Below are 17,655 nucleotides of genomic sequence, written 5' to 3'. Positions count from 1 at the left end.
TCAGAGCAAAAGGTTCTCGGTTCAAACCTCCTTGATAGTGAAAGTCCACATGCAATGGCCAAACCCAAAAGAGGGGCCACATGTGTCACATGTAGGCCAAACCTAAAAAGAGGGGCCACACGCGAGGGAGAGTGTTAAAGTATAAAAGATTTATTAACACCTTCTCCAATAGCTAACTGGTTTGATAGATCTCAAGTCGAGGTTTTTGTACCTTTTTCTTTTCTTTTAGGGCATGTTTGGCAACCTTGAATTTTTTTCATGGAATCCATGTTTACCTAGCATGAGAGAGAGAGAGAGAGAGAGAGAGAGAGAGAGAGAGAGAGAGAGCCCTCTCCCACACTGGGTAAACAGTGATTCAATGATTTTTTCATGCTTTACTAACATGCCTCTAGGGAGTTACAGATTTAGGTATCCGTATTTTCATAAGTTGTAGTAGTAGAAGGGGGAAGAGGGGAGGGGGGGAGATGGAGTGAATGTAATAGCTTCTATAGGCTAATAATGTATATTAATAGTAAAAACCCTAAATTACTTGGAATAGACATTGTTAAAAGTATGTTTGTGTGTGTAGTGCCATATTCCTTCACTTCTTTCATCTCTTTTTCTCTTAACTTGGTACCAGAGCCAAAGGTCCTGAGTTCAAACCTCCTTGTTGTCAAAAATCCACATGCAATGGTCAACCCAAAAATGGGGACACATGTGCCATGTGTAGGCCAACCCAAGGAAAGAGTGGCCACACGTGAAGAGGTGTGTTAAAGTATAAAAGATTAAATAACGCCTTCTCCAACCACTTAAGCTTTTGGAGTTATTGGTTGTTTCATATGGTATCAGAGCCATTTTCTCCTGTTGCCAAAATTCCATCTGCACAGTTTCTTATCTCTTCTGCAGTTTACCATGGGTGGCCCTTATATCAGCTTGATGTAAAAAATGCATTCCTCCATGGTGATTTGGTTGAGGTGTATATGGAGCAACCTCCTGGGTATGTTGCTCAGGGGAAGTTGACCACCTCAGTTTGTTGTCTTCGCAAGTCATTGTATGGTCTAAAACAATCCCCCCGAGCCTGGTTTGGGAAATTTAGTGATGCTCTCATGAGATATGGTATGAAGCAATGTGCGGTTGACCGCTTCGCTGGTCGTGTTCTCCTCATAGTCTATGTGGATGATATTATCATTACAAGGAGTGGCTCATGTGGCATACAAAGATTGAAAATTTTTCTCCAAAAAGAATTCTCTACAAAGGATCTTGGTCGCCTCCGATACTTCTTAGGGATTGAGGTGTCCTACTCAGGTACTAGTCTCTCCCTATCACAGAGGAAATATGTGTTGCATCTTCTAGATGAGACTAGATCCTTGGGAATAAAACCAGCTACTACTCCCATGGATCCAAATACAAAACTTCTTCCTGCAGAGGGTGAGTCACCCTCGTACTTCACACTGGGCAACTACTTCTAGATGAGACTAGGGTCACCCTCGTACCTTACAGCGGGCAGCTGTGTTTCAGATTCTTCGATACTTGAAAAGTGCTCCAGGGAGGGGGCTACTTTTCAAGAAACATAGCCATATGAAGTTGGAAGCCTTTTGTGATGCTGATTGGGCTGGGTCACCAGCTGATAGAAGATCTACTGCTGAATATTGCACATTTGTTGGGGGTAACTTAGTGTCATGGCGCAGTAAGAAACAAAATGTCGTTTCCAAGTCTATTGCTGCATCAGAATATACCTGCAGTGAACTTATTTGGCTGTGCTCGCTTCTCTCTGCGATTGGGTTCACTTCACCTTCTTCAGCCGAGTTGTATTGTGACAACAAAGCTGCTATCCACATTGCAAACAATCCAATGTTTCATGAGCGTACCAAGCACATCGAGGTGGACTGTCATTTCATTTGTCACAGGATCCAACAAAGTGAATTATGCACTATCTTCACTCGATCAGCACATCAGCTAGTTGATACCTTCACCAAACCTTCGAGCAAAGCCAAGTTCAATGATATTTGTAACAAGCTAGGATTGCTTAATATCTACATTCCAGATTGGGGGGAGCGTTAGAAGTATTTTGTGTGTGTAGTACCATAAGGGCATAGTGGTCATTCTATTTTTTCTCTCTTAATATAAATACATGAGTGAGGGGGAGAGTCCTTCAACTCAGTCACTTCTTTCATCTCTTTCTCTCTTAATAGACGTAAATACCCCCCAAATACAATCCAGTTCCCATACAAGAAATAAACCTTATTTCCTACACTCCCCGTCAAGCTGAGCATAGAATATGAATGGTTGCTTCTAGGGCGAAGTTCATCGTAAAGAGGGAACCATGTTGTTTGCATTATGTAAATTGCAGTGCTGTGTTTCTTATCTATGCTTTGGAGGCTTCTCATCATTTATTAACTCTTATTTTTAGTATTATTACTTCTATTGATGCTTGGGATGTATGTCGCTGTACTTCATATATTATTCATAGAAGGCTACGGCCAATTTAGATGGTTCTCTTAACTGTACTTTTGGGTGTTACTCTTGTTTCTCATATTCTTGTTGCAGGTAAATTGTCTTTGGGTTTAATCTTATCATTATCATATTTACTTTTCTCCAGTCGATTTTCGGCTGCCCCATTTTCCATCAGTTATATACTTTCTCATGACAATTTACTCTTGAACAGTTTCTACTTACATTTCTTGAAGAGATGCCCAAGAAGAGGAAAGTATATGTTCAGGTTAGTGCTGCTGTATTATTCTTTTTTGGCATATTATTTCTATCCCTCAACTCTTTCTTAACTTGCCCACAAGTCATTAGTCTGTTTTAAAATATGGTTATTGAATTTCCTACTAAAAGGCTTTGGTTACCAGGATATGCAAACTGACCAGGATGCAAAAAAACCAAAATTTATAGTTGACGACGGTGAATACATGGATGAGGATGTTGGAGATGCAGATTTAGATGAATCCGATGAAGAGCCGGACTTGTTTGATTCTGTTTGTGCCATTTGTGACAATGGTGGTGACCTGTTGTGGTACAGTTTTATTGACTTTTGGTTCTTTGCTATCACAATCTCTGTATAGATATAGAAATATGTTATTACTTGTACTAGATGACACTAAATATAATTGGTTCATGCTTCATTTGTTACGAAGACTTTATGCGGGAGAGGGACTTTAACAATTTCTTTCCCAAATTTGCTGTTTCAGGCATCTGCTGGGCCCACTTATTCACTGATATTAAGATAAAATCAAAATAGTTCCCTATTGTTATTTTTATACATTATTTAGACACTACCTTATGGTTTTGATGTATTTCTCCTTAAATGGATCCGTTTTATAGGCATCATTATTTATGTAATAGCAATATCTCTTACATTATCAATGTAATAGCAATATCTTTTACATTATCAATGAATGTTTTGACTTGCCTTCTTTCGAGTTCAACACTATCTGCATGTCTGACACACTTCCCATTCTTGAGGCATATGTTCATTTCAAGTTTTGTAGGCGTTAATATTAAACATTGTGGCACCATTCAAAAAAAGAAAAAAAAATTTTAAAAACGTCTTCAGTAGCTTTTTTCTTTTGGTTTGTTTGTGTTCTGTGGCTGAGATATTTGGTTTGTTGGTTCTTATAAAATGCCACTATCCTCTTTCGCAATTTTCCCACCATTTAGGAAAAATTGACTAAAAAACATAATAATAGTAACAAAATGTGCCAGATGGAAAGATTATGCCCAAAATACCAAAAAAAAAAAAAAACTGCCACCTTCACAAACATGTAAAAATCGAATAAAAGTAAACTGGGAAGCTGGATTGCTAAGCAGTGCATAGCACCCCCCCGCTTCTCTTTTCTATACTACTTATATTTTTATGCTCTTTGATCCATGTAGGTCACTTAACTTATTGGATGTCCCATATGGGCCCCACTTTACGCTTATAGTACTAAGCCAGGGCCTGGAGACTAACTACTTTGCCCTATCCTGTGCCTTCTGCATAATTGAAGCTCTGGTCCCTATCAAGGATGAAGTTGGATAGATTATCTAGACATTTTACATAGAAGGCCATGTTATTGCTGAACTACAATCAACACATAATTTGCACTAGTTGAAATTAATGGAGATTAGCTAGATAGACATAAAAGGTGATGGCATCATTGAATTACAAACACCAGCAAAGTTTGCACCGCTGTCGAAGTTATGGAGAGGAGTGGTCCTCTGGCGACGGTAAGCAGAGTATTAAAGATGCTAGATTTTTCTACGTTTTCATGGACTAGAAGATGAGTGTTAGTAGTAAGAAAAGCGATAGCGTGGACTAGATTTTCTGTTTGTTTCTGGGTGAGTATGTGCTTTTGTACCATTTAAAAAAAAGTATATGCTTTTGTACCATTTAAAAAAAGGTTTATGCTTTTGTATCTATGTGTCGACGAGGAGAGGGTGGGGTGTGGGGTGGGGTGGGAGGGTATGGCTTTTGTTGTTTATAGACAATAAAGTTGAATTAGAGCTAGCCTTTTTGAGTCCTTTAGTATTTAAGGGCTCATGAAGTCGAGTTTTGAGTTGTTTTGGAATTGTGAATGGATTTTTACAAAGCTTAACCAAGAAATTATTATCTAATGGGAGGCTCTAAGGGCGCGTTTGGATTTCCAGAATCAGAAATTGGAATAGTCATTACATTCCTTTCGGATTCCAATTCTCCTTTTAAAGGGAGTCTCTATTCCAATTGTGATGAGAATTAGCCGGAATCAGGTGAAAAAACAGAGAAAATTTCGTTGAAAAAACTGGCGAAAAAATAGATAAAACTTCTTGACGTTTAATCAATTAATCTCCTCCCTTTCCTTCTCCAGGCCGTATATGGTTACAATTCTAACCCCATCCCTTCACCCATACCCTAATCTCCCAAACCCCCATTGACTGCATTTGTGCACCAGAATTCCTCTGCTTTCTCTTATTCTTCTTCATTTTACTTCATGAACCTCGGACCAACACAACCCACATCCCTCTTTGCTTCTGCGAATGGAGACATTGTAGCTCTTCCTCAAATTCACACATGAGTCAAGACGACTTAGAGGAACACTATTTCTTCAATCCCGTCTCCACCACTAAGAAACCCACTCGCGTGGGCAACGAGCATAAGGCAAGGGGTGGTGGGCTGGGGCAGAGAGAGAGAGAGAGAGAGAGAGAGAGAGAGAGAGAGAGAGAGAGAGAGAGAGAGTACCAATTGGGGCGGGTTATGTGAGAGAGGCGCGAATCAAGAATACCACTTCTTCGAGGGAGGGAGATTTTCAGTGAATACCAATTCGGGCGGGTTATGTGAGAGAGGCGGGAATTAAGAATAGCACTTCTTCGATGGGTTTCCCAATCCGTTTGAAAATCTTGCTCTATTTCCCCCCCGGTTGTCCATTCCGTTCACTGTTTGCAGTCCAAACGCCCAAATTTGCAGACACAACCAGCATCCCTCTCGGCTTCTGCGAATGGAACCCAAATGGGATTTCAACCATGTAGCTCTTCCTCAAATTCACACAAGTTAATACGACTCAGAGTAACACTGTTTCTTCAATCCACTCTCCCCTTGTAAAAAACCCACTTGGGTGGGCGACGGGCATAAGGCAAGGGGTGGTGGGCCGGGGGCGGAGAGAGAGAGAGAGAGAGAGAGAGAGAGAGAGAGAGAGAGAGAGAGAGAGAGAGAGAGAGATTGATTTTTGGTGAATACCAATTTGGGTGGGATATGTGAGAGACGTGGGAATCAAGAATACCACTTCTTCAACGGTTTCCCTAATCCGGCTGAAAATCCCACGCTATATCCCCCCGGGTTCCCATTCCGCTCACTGTTTGCAATCCAAATGCCCGAATTTGCGGAAACAGAATGAGAACGGGATATTGATTCTAATTCCCAATTCCGGCAATCCAAACACACCCTAAATGTTATAATGTAGGCATTGAATGGGAGTTACGGTCTGTGGAGGTTAGTATACACCATTGATGAAATACTGGATTTTACTAGTAGTTATATCTTTATCTATCACTTATTTGTGATAATAGGCAGTGTTCATGCTCTAGAGATAGCCAAAATTGATGCCACATAAAGTTTTTTCCTTTGTTTTTGTATATGTATGACATGTACGCTTCGTTCCATTTTTAAAACAGTTGTGAGGGGAAGTGCTTGCGGTCATTTCATGCAACTAAAGATGCTGGTGCTGATTCAGAATGTGCTTCTCTTGGTCTGTCTAAGGCTCAAGTAAAAGTATGCACTCTTACACACCTCTATTTCATTTTTACTGTCTATTCGTTGTGCTTTTGCTTAGTTCTGATTTGATTTGCAGGTATATTTCACCTTGTCATTGTTGGGTGTGTGCAGGCCATTCAAAATTTTTATTGCGCAAACTGTCAATACAAGCAACACCAGTGTTTTGCTTGTGGGGAGTTGGGCTCTTCTGATAAATCTTTCGGTGCCGAGGTTTGACATATTCCTGCAAAATTTCATTACTTTTTAAGTCTGACCAGTTGTTGGAAAAATTGGAATTTAGACCCTGACGGGTGCCAAATTGACTTGGCCGTTGAATTGGGCCAGCTTCATAAAATTTGTTCTACCTTAAAACTGAATAGGAACAGGAAATATGAGAAAAGGGAAAGCATGAAATAACTTGAATGAAAATTATTTTTTTGTTTTAATATTTACTTGAAGAAAAAAAAAATGAAAATTATATAAGATCTCAAAAAATACACCGATCCTTATAGTACCTTCAAAAGGACCTTTGCTTGTTGAATATAAAATTGTTGGTCGGAATTATAAATGATCCATTTGTATTTCTTTGATTATAGGTTAGCGCTTCTCAATATGTTTGATTTCTGTGCATTGTCTCGGAGTGAAAAGGGTATTTCCCAACCTCAAAGTTCATCAATAAGATGGTTTGGATCGACATTTCAAAACTTGTCGACTAAGCTAGGGGCTAGGCCGAGTCGACTCAGTTTAGGGCTGACTGCTTTTTAGGGAACCTAAATCAGTCCGTAGAATTGATTTAGGTCCCCTCTTTTGAAAACAAAACAAAAGGTACAAGATTATCAGATCTATGTTTAAGTACTCATCGTGAATCGATTCCAAAGTAAGTTATTAAATTTCTGTTCATTTTAGTCTCCAACCTTTGATTCCCATCTTCATTTTCTATTTCTCTGCATTTTTATCTATAATTTTCTTTTCTCTTTTCCATCTGTCACATACAGATCACCCGGACCACAGTTGTTTTTCTATTGGCTGGTTTCGCTATCCATCTGGATATTTGCTGTCTTTTTGGGCAGTCTATGATGGCAGTCACCACTTTTTTTCTTACTTTCAGACCTTTTCTGCTCTTGCTATTAATAGAGTTTCACTTCCGTCCCATTCCTTCGTTTATTTGTTGTTGGGCTTTTGCTTCTAAAAGGTAAGCACCTAAACCCTTTTTTTTTTGTAACTTAAAGCATGGGTAACTGATCTTCACACTCCTTTTATTAACAATGGCACTTCTCATCCATCGAATTGTTTCTTGGTTGGTGTTGGTTTTTTTGGGAACTCGAACAGCCATCATAGAAAAGTGTAATACGAGGAGAGGAGTGCTGCTATTAAACAATGGACTCCGAATGGCATTTCTGTTTTTTAATTGTTTGTTTATAGCTATTTTGGTATTTTATTAGTCTTTAACCGCTAATTAAAAGTGTAAATAATGGGAAGTGTGCCTTTATTAAAACAAGGAATTTTCCTTGAAAATATCATCTGCCAATTTTTATGTTTTTTAAGCAAAGGAGACTCATTTTACTTTTCTTTTGGTAAGATGCAGCCCTTTGATTTAAGCATTTTCTTGGCTCTTACAATTCTCAAAGCTAGTAAAAAAAAACGGAAAATAATATCTACGCTCCATTGTTTAGACAATGACATTCCTGAATTTGTTAATAACTTTTCCAATTAGCTGTTGATATTTTTTGGTAATCGTAACAGCTTTTGACGGCTAATTAGAATACTGAAAAGGAGAGAGTCCACTTTTCCTATTTACTTCAAATGATTCCCCTCCCCCCTTTCCCACAATTTCTACTCAGTTTAGGGTTGTTCAAGTCAGCTAAAAAAATGATTGTATTTTGAGGACTCGCACGACTCGACTGAGCTTAGCTGGCTCGGATTTGCCTTACATGCATTTCCATATTGAAACACTTTTTTTGGATTGGTTGTTTGTTTTTGGGCTTATCGCCTGCATATAGTAGGGCCCACTGTTTCAAAACGCTGATACAAGCCAGAATACGGCCAAAGCAAATCCTAGTCAACTCGGCGCAGCGCGACTGACTACTCGGCTTACACGGCTGAATACTTAGCTCACCCAATCATAACTGGGGACTGGAGAGTCAAAGGAGTTTTGATTGACTTTGTAGGGCAAAATGTGGACTCGGAAAGGAACTCGATTATGGTAAAAGGGAGTCGATTTGAGCAAGTTGCCAATGACGTGAGGGAGTTTTGAAAATATGGTAGGGTCCTCATGATGAGATTGGTTCCCATGACACTCAGGTATAAGTTCGTGGGCCGTACCATGCGTGGGTCACAACCGGGTAATTTTGAGAGTCCAATCATAAGAAAAAAAATTTCCCGTTAACTTTTTGAGAAAGGTAGTTTTGTATGTTTGTTGGTAAGAAAATTGCCAATGGAAAATGTTATCATTTACCTTTCCTTCGTCTTCTTCCTCTTATTTTTAGTGGCTGCTCACCACAGTGCCTGCTATTACATCACGATGTTGCTGTCACCCTCAATTCTAGTGTTTGTTTTTCCTGCCATGCTACTAGGAATGTCAACAGGTGAGGGTACGGTAATATGGAAAGTAGGCAATTAATCTGCTGGTTTCAGCAAGCTAAACTCAATAAAGCTTCTAACTTTTGAGTAGAAGCACACTTTTCTTCCTAAGAGTCAATCAAACTATTAAAGATTCAAATAAGGCACTTGACTGAAGAGAAAAAAACACATCATATCATAATAAACTCTTGAAACTTGAGCTAAGATGAGAGACATTGACTTGATAAAAAAAAATGTGAACTCATGGATGCCTAGCAGTCCCTTCGTATAGACCCAATTTACAAGTACTGTAACTTGGCTGTTCTAAACTCTCTTGATTCCAATAACTGCCAATAAATTACCTGATGACATTTTAGTGGAATGATAAAACCTTACACCTTTCGTATCGAAAAACATCCCATAACTGGCCTAACAGCTTCAAACTCCTACCAATTTGATTCCAACCTCAGAAAGAAGTTCCTGCACCAAACTTTTGAAAGTGAACTTCTAGAAAGCAAAATAATTGAGTGAGTCATAAGCATTCTTTCTTTCTTTCTCTTTCTCTTTGTTGTTATTGTCTAGTGTGCGGTGTGTCATCTTTGCCAAAGCTCAGAGGTGCATTTAGATTACGCCTCTGTAGACGTCAATGAAGTTGGTGACATTCTCCTTGGTAAATGCTTGCTTTGTACTTTGCATTTTTGTTTCTGTAAGAGCGTAATGCGCAGGCCATTCTTTCTGGTTTATAAGAACAGAACGTTGGGCGTTGAGATACACTTCCCTATCTGTATGCATCATCTCTGTCCAATATCCACCTTTTCCAAATATTATTCCAACAATCTCGTTTTGCAATGTCATTGGCAGAAATTAGAAATCTCGCTAGACCAAAAGAGATTCTATGCTACAAAGTTCTGAAATTAGTAAGAAGAATAAAGAGTTGAGCAATAAGAAATTTTATTAAAACTAAGAATGGGATAATGCATACATACGGAGGATAAAAAAAAAAAAAGCATGCATGTTGAAAACTATAGCTAGTTGAACTTCTTCACAATTTTATGGTGAAGCTTTTTACATTTTTGCACTGGTTGTATGCGTGTAATATCTTCTCCCTCTATTCTCTCCCCCCCCTTTCCAATTCTAGCTTTGAGCCAGATTTTACTGGTATAGTATATATATTTTTGGATCATGGATTTAAATTTCGGTTTCGGTTCCGGCTGAAACTAAATTTTGTTTTTCAAATTTTGGTCATTTTGGTCGAAATTTGTACAATTTCGGTCAAAATGACCACATTTCGGCCAAAATTCGAACCGAAATCCGAAATTTGGTTGATTTCGTACCCAACCAAAATCAAAATTTCGGATTTCGGTCGAAATTCAAACCAATGGTTTGGATCCATATGCATCTCATACATTCTGACAGTCTGACTCCTTATATGCGAAACATCTGAAGAAAATGTTAATTTATACTAGCTTATCGACTTTCAGGTCTTTCCCTGTGTTTCCGCGACATGCGGCTATTTTTTTCATCCAGAGTGTGTCGCAAAATTACTTCATCCAGGAAATGAAGATCAAGCGGAAGAGCAGCAGAAAAAGATTGCTGCTGGGGAATCTTTTACTTGTCCTGTCCACAAATGCCTTGTATGTAAGCAAGGAGAAAACAAAGAGGTTGAGGAGTTGCAATTTGCTATTTGTAGACGTTGTCCGAGGGCATACCACCGAAAGTGCTTGCCTAGGTACTTTCAAATTGTTTGCATAATTGGTTTTCTAATGTACAATTCATAGACAAAAGTTGTTTTTGTATGTACATTTTGCTAACATTTGAGTTTCTTAATCAGGGAAATCCCTTTTGAAGATGATTCAGAGGATGAAGATATTATACAAAGGGCTTGGGATGACTTAATTCCAAACCGTATCTTGATATATTGCCTGTAAATGTTAATTTTCTTGGCACACTTTTTTTTTTTTCTAATTTTATATCTACTCCACTTCTCACATCATTTATAAACAATTTATTTTGACCAGGGATCATGAGATTGATGAAGACATTGGGACACCAATAAGAAACCACATTAGATTCCCTGGTATTGCAGAAAAGAAAAAAGTGCGTCCTTTGGATTCACAATCAAGCAAGGGGAAGGTTTTGTTAAAGAAGAAAAGTGTAATTTCTGAAGATTCATCCAAACAAAGGGCTGCTACGAAGCCATCAAAAAGGTTGGAAAAGGTGGCTTCAGATGTAATGGGGAGTGATCCTACTAAAAGAACTGGAAAACCACTGTCTGGACAAGGAATTGAGCCATCTAAGAAATCAAAAACACCTGATGCCTTTAAAAAGAAATTAAAGGGAAGTGTCAAGGGAAACAATACATCTGTGAGAGAAGAGAGGTCGGCAAGTTTAAAAGGGTTAGAGATAGTTAAGTCTAAGGACTTGCATGACAGTAAACTTGGAAAGATGTTGTCACCAAGTTCCGTTCTGAAGAAATCAAGCGCTTCACCACATTTAGTAGACAGTGAAACAGAAAAGAAGTAAGATACCTTCCTGACTTGTTCATCTTTTGACGCTTTAGTGACTTTAATCATTGTTTTTTTTTCTTTCTTGAATAGTAGCAAAATTTTATTAATGGGGACAAAGGGAGACCCAGTCAACCCAACATGATACAATACAGAAGATAGGTAAAGATAAAGAACAAGTACAATATAGAAGCCCAAATTAATGTGGCAAAAAATCAAACCACTCCAAAGCTATTCTATCTACTCCAGCTCAAGCCAAACCATCTGCTACACTGTTAGCCGATCTCTTTACATGATTGAACTTTATTGAAGAACCTTCAGTTTTATCAAAGGTTTCACCAAAGTAACGTGCAAACCTCCACGGAGGAACAATAGGGCCTCTAAGCCACCTAATGGTATTAAGGGAGTCAGCCTCCACGATCACTCGATTCAGAACTTCCTTTTCCAAACGAATAATACCTTGATGAACTGCTCTGATTTCAGCTTCACTAGCATCAATAATCCCAATTGGCCATGAAAATGCCCATAAAACATCTCCCCTTTGGTCGCTTAGGACCCTTTAATCCCACCCGGACTTGGATTCCCCATGCTAGATCCATCAAAGTTCAATTTCCTCATATCTTTTGCAAGGGGTTGCCATTCTTGAGAGATTGGGCCCCTATGTTCCTTGCTAAAACAGATTACCCTCTAGCCTTCCCAAAGGTCATATGCGGAGACAAAACAAAGTAAAGGGAGGCTTCTTGCCCAAGCTATAGGCAGCACTAAAACAGGAATGAAAAGGATATAGGGCGATTTGGCAACACCATAAAAAGCTCTAGCATTCCTTTCCTTCCAAAGGAACCATAATGTAGCTAAGAGACATAAAGACTGGAGAACTTTCCCTTTCTTCTTCCTAGGAATTAATGACCAACTTTCAAGCATCTGAGTGATCTTTGAGGGAAAAACCCAAGAATCCTAAACCTGGCCAGAATACCACTCCACACTTCCCGAGCTACTCTGAAATGGATGAAGATGTGGTCGACGGACTTCCCTGCCGCTAAACACAAAGCACAATGATCCACTATAATCATATTTTGTTCTCTCAGGAAGGCCACTGTTTGAATCCTGTTTCTTAAAGCAGTCCAACTGTCCAGCGTTTGAATCCTGTTTCTTAAAGTAGTCCAACTATCCATCGTTTAAATCCTGTTTCTTGAAGTAGCCCAACTGAATATGTAAACCCTTGGAGGAGTTTGAATCTTCCACACTTTTGTTCAATGGGGGAACGAGAACCAGGTATCAGATGATTGTATAAGGACTTGACAGTAAATACCCCTGTAGTCCCAGATCCAAATGTCCTCCAGATTGGCGGATGAAACAACCTTCTAGAGACTCTAGCAGACTAGCCACCACAAGGAGTTCTCTATCAAAGAAATTTCTTCTAAACCTGGGGTTTCCATATAACCCTATCACCCCTTCGCTCAAAGCAATCTTTCACCAAGGCCTCCTAATCAGAAGCAACTAAAAACAGAGCAGGAAACATGTCCTTCAAAGGAGAGGGTGCACACCATGAGGAGTACCAAAAACCAATTCTGTCCCCTGAGTATACTCTGAACCGGATACTGATTGAAACTGTGTTTCATGGGCATAATATCTCGCCAAACCATAAGAGGCTTTTTACCATAAATGTCATTAGGTTCCCAGACCTGTAAGAGCCCCATACTTACAATGGTGTGATGCATTTCTTTGGTCTCAAAACATGATTAGTTTTAAAAATCTTAATGAATGTATTTGAGCTTCAATCTGACCATATCTTGTAAATGTTATCTTTCATTGCAGGATAATGGATTTAATGAGAACATCTTCATCTTCATTGAATCTGGAAGACGTCATGAAAAGGCATAGGATGCCAACTACACATGGATCCTCAAGAAACATAGACAAGGCAATTACACTAGGAAAGGTGGAGGGTTCTGTTGAGGTATACCATCCATCAAAAAGTTTGAAAACTAGCCGATGCATATGTCACAAATATCTCCAATATTTTCAAAATATCGCGTTATTATTGTGAGTCGTGACATTTTGATAAAACGACCAAATCCCGAAATAATCCCTAGATTTTAAAAATATACAATATTTTCATTTTTATCATAAAATATCGCGATAATATCATGATATTATCCCTATATTTTTATGATATTTTTATTTTATATTTTTTTCTCAAATTTTATATATTTATATAATTTTTAAATAATTTTATTTTTATCGTTTTTTGCTTAGAAATTCCCAAGAATGATATTTGTGACATAGGGTGATGCTATCTTTTTATGGAAAGTGCGGTCAATTTTTTTTATTTTAATATTAAGTGCGGTAAGGCTCTCTGCAAAGCTGGGGTAAGGCAGCGTACACCTAGCCCTCGCCAGATCCCGCAATGGCGGGAGCCTCGTGCACTGGGCCGCCCTTTGAATATTAAGTGCGGTCTATTGTTTATCTTAATTTTTATGTATCTGCAGGCTGTTCGAACAGCTTTGCAGAAGTTAGAAGAAGGAAACAGCATTGAGGATGCTAGAGCTGTTTGTGAACCCATGATTCTGAACCAATTGATTAAGTGGAAGGTATACATACTCATTTATCTCAATTCTCAGCACATTGTTTTCTTCAAATACTAGACATACTTTTGTAACTTGGACTGCCTTTTAATTCCTATTGGTCATACACATTATGCTGATTTTCCGCCTCTGGATATTCATAATTCTCTCTTTCTAGGTAATGATCTTGGCATTTAAATATTTTTCTACATCCTGTGTAGTATGTGCCAGAGAGCCTCAATCTAGCTCTAGAGTTGGAGCTTTTTTTTTGAAAGTTGACATATTTCATTAATATTAAGATAGCATTCGGGACTAGGAGTGCCAGCCTGCAATACAAAATATTGAGTAGTATTGGCACGGGCATACCCGAGACCAATTCAAAAATTTACCCAAATAAGTCAAAGTACAATAGCCTAGACTACTCCTTTCTTCTTTTCAACAACATGCCTTCTTTACAACTTCCGTAGCATTCTTTTAAAATCTTTCATTTGTACCCTTCTGAAACTGCAGATAAAACTCGTTCGCCTAACAAATACCCTCTGAAACTGCTGATAAACTGGTTCTCCTAAAAAATACCAAACTTGCACTCTGAAGCTCTAAAACTCTAGATCTAACGTAAAACTCCGAGAAAATATAGCAAGGCTAGAGTTTCCAGACAGGAAAGCCTAAGCAAAAGACAGAGTCTCTCAAGCCTTAACTGTTGAAGATTGAGTACTTCTAGATATATACAGGTAATTCACAATGCTATTTAAACGTTAGCTATCTTGGATGATCGTCAATAATATTTACCATCAACAGACCTACAACCCAATTTTTGAAAATCCACATTAACAACTAAAACGTCCAGACTAATTTAGAAAAAACAGTACCACTATCAGGCAAAAGACTAAGGAAGGAGTCAACCCTAAACGAGAGACACTGAGGATTGTCAAGCCTAGGGGAATCAACTTCCCACCAATGAAGACACTTTCAATGAATCAACCCCCAAACACCTAGTTCCTACCTTGTTTCCTCACAACACTATATGCCATTCTTCATTTTTTCTCTTCTTTTTCCTTCTTCTCTTTATCTATACAAATTTTCTTTTTACCAACTAGCTGCCGGGGCTGGAATGCCTTTCATTTAGGGTTACTACCCTCGGCCCCTTCTTTCCAACTTTCTTCTCCGAATAAACCCCCTTCTTTCATTCAAATCTCTTATTGCCATCGACCGAAATAGAATCTTAGTGGCTTCTAGGTCATCATCAAAACCTATCCCAAAAACATCTCCTATAGCTAACAACTCGTCTAGTTCCTCAGAAGAAAGAACATTGCTTTCTCCCGACTCCAAAAGTTCCTCAGACCTTGTACCCTCTCCTTGTTCTTCCACCTCCAACCCCATCCGGACCCGAACCTCCATACCGACTTCCCGGTCTAGGGAATCCCTTGACTCTTGGGTTTCTTCTACTGAGATTGCCACCATTTTTTCCAACCCCTCGATCTCCGCTGCCTTGACCTCTTCCCATCACTGACGGCGAGCCCTTCGCACCTCTTCCAAGGCTTCCTTAAAAAATAGAAGTTTATAGATCCGAACGTAAGCCTCTTTAAAGTCAGTCATCCCCAAGACTTTCAGAAGACAATCCTTGTTAGCCATAGCGTCCTTCTTGAATTGTTTCCATTGTCTCTTCCAGATCCCTATGTAGATTTCCCTTGGTGTAGGATACTCTTCTGCCGCCATGTTTTTCATCATATTCCAGGTCTTTAAGGAATTGAAGGTCATCTACCTCAAAAGAGACCGCCTTCCTCTTCTTAGAGGAGGGACCAGATTCAGACGACATTATATCAGAGAAAGGTTTGTCAAAGTCTTTCAGGAGAAGGCTAGACTTGGAGGCTAAGAAACTCTTACTTGGTTCTTCCTTTCTCTGGCAACCCAAGAGACTTCTTTTAAAGAGAGAGAGAGACCCCCTTTAATGATTTTCGAGACGCACGCCTCGTCCCTTCTGTCCTGCTTTTTCTCTCTGAATCAGGGTACTTTTTCTAGAAGAGTTGACGCGAAACCCTTTGATATGACTGATGCTGTCTTTCAATACTCTTGAGCTTCCCTTATTCTTTTTGCTTCTAAAAAAATGGTTTTTAATTTTTACTGCCTTTTCTACTGATACCGACTGTAGATTGAGGCAGTCAGAGTAATCTTTCCTGGAAGCTTTTTTGGAGCTGATACAAGATTTAGCTTTTAATGGCTGCTGACACGCCCCTTTCCCAAGCCTGACAAATTTCCCTTTCAATGATGGGGTTAACCCTTTTGATTTATCTGACGGTTTTTTCGTTCCCGATGAAGAAGATAATTCAAAAGCTGGGGCAGATCTGTCAAATGGCTCTTTTACCATGGAAATGACAGATTTACCCCCAGGAACTACTGGGAGAGGCCCTTCCACAGGGAGTTCAACCACCGGCGATGTGTCAACGGAGGCTTCTAAGTTAGGGGCCAGAGGGGAGGAACCCCCCTCCGCCGATCGATCCTTAAAGGACATAAATGCCTCTGGATAAACAGTGGAATCTACCATGAGGTTTATAAATGATGTTAGACAGTTCCACATTGATGTTAATACCTTGACAGATGCAAATTCCAGACAATGGTCATGACTACCAGACATCTGTGATTCCAAAACTTGTCCAAAGTGTTGACCCAAAACCTCCACCGTGGAAAGTGACCAGGCATGAAGTGGTATACTAAAGAACCTAAGCCTCACTGCTCTTGCACCAGTATTTATATCTGGAGACCACGGTTGAAGGGAAACAAGATATCCTCCCAAAGCGTCACCACCCTGCCGCAGAATGGATGTAGCCTGACCCTGAGGCTCAAAACAGAAAAGCACCATTGAAGGGCTAATACAAAGCAGTTTGCTAAGAAGTGGAAGGGCCCATTGTCTCCTCGCCCAAGTCCAAACTTCTTCCAGCAGGGACCTGTTTCTCAAGGTGCCTATCAAGCAGCTCTTTAGGGTCTTCTTCCTGTCGTTAATCAAGTCTATTGGGATAGTAATCAAAGGGTTTTCTCATCTACTCTAAGTGGATGATTCTCCTTGGGGGCTGCCTTAGGAACCCACGATTTAACCACCTCTTCCTTTTTGTTATTCTTCGGCCCAGAACATTTTTTGCAGATACGCGGGAGCCAAAATTGTTGTAGTTACACTTCAAACACTGCCATTCAAAAAAAGAAAAAAAAAGAGAAAAGCTTTAGCCTTTAGGGACATTGGTGCTCGAAGAAGTTTCAGCACGAGAAGTAGTTGCTTAACCGAGAAATTTAAGGAATACTTGCTCATACGTTGGTCAATCAACTAGAATCACCATACTCAGACCTATGACTTTATAATAGACAAGCAAACCAATATGAATGAGATTGTTCTATATTTTGCGAATCGATTAAGCTCGAAGAACATGATAATGTGTCACAGTTTCCTTTCCTTTCCGTTACTGCAAATGCTGGTATTTTGTGACATGTCATCATCCGTTAGTTAATCTTACATTATCTCTTGTAATAAAGAATGAACTCAAAACCTCGTTATGTGTACTGTACTGATATTCACTTTCCAATGTTGCAGAACAAGCTCAAAGTTTACCTTTCACCTTTTATCCACGGCATGCGCTATACATCATTTGGTCGCCATTTTACGAAAGTGGACAAACTTAAGGAGGTACAGGAGTTTATATATCAAACAATGAATCTTTCATCTTTGCCTGAAGTCTAGTGAAATACTATATTATGTATACTATTTTTTGCTTTCTTTGGCATGTTGACTTAAATTATACCTTTTTATTCTTAATTTATATGAATGCCTCAGTGGTAATTACCATAATTTAGGGCTTTT

At 39.2% G+C, this 17,655-nt stretch overlaps 1 protein-coding gene across 1 annotated transcript in view; it reads left to right on the top strand.

The window, feature by feature from the left end:
* The window catches only part of LOC143855477 (protein ENHANCED DOWNY MILDEW 2-like), a 50,191-nt gene that overhangs the window by 17,336 nt on the left and 15,200 nt on the right, over nucleotides 1-17,655 (top strand). Inside the window, exons 5-14 of the mRNA XM_077365593.1 lie at nucleotides 2,645-2,698; nucleotides 2,832-2,995; nucleotides 6,106-6,202; nucleotides 6,317-6,415; nucleotides 10,225-10,472; nucleotides 10,575-10,667; nucleotides 10,762-11,262; nucleotides 13,063-13,204; nucleotides 13,737-13,838; nucleotides 17,389-17,481. Coding sequence (XP_077221708.1) covers nucleotides 2,645-2,698; nucleotides 2,832-2,995; nucleotides 6,106-6,202; nucleotides 6,317-6,415; nucleotides 10,225-10,472; nucleotides 10,575-10,667; nucleotides 10,762-11,262; nucleotides 13,063-13,204; nucleotides 13,737-13,838; nucleotides 17,389-17,481 — 1,593 coding nt within the window. The remainder of the gene's footprint in view (nucleotides 1-2,644; nucleotides 2,699-2,831; nucleotides 2,996-6,105; nucleotides 6,203-6,316; nucleotides 6,416-10,224; nucleotides 10,473-10,574; nucleotides 10,668-10,761; nucleotides 11,263-13,062; nucleotides 13,205-13,736; nucleotides 13,839-17,388; nucleotides 17,482-17,655) is intronic.

Source organism: Tasmannia lanceolata, unplaced genomic scaffold, assembly GCF_043159265.1.
Source record: "Tasmannia lanceolata isolate RefF3 unplaced genomic scaffold, GAP_Taslan_0.1 ptg000003l, whole genome shotgun sequence".
Lineage (NCBI taxonomy): Eukaryota > Viridiplantae > Streptophyta > Magnoliopsida > Canellales > Winteraceae > Tasmannia > Tasmannia lanceolata.
Note: the sequence above shows the minus strand (reverse complement) of the source record. Positions and strands in the feature narration are given on the sequence as shown.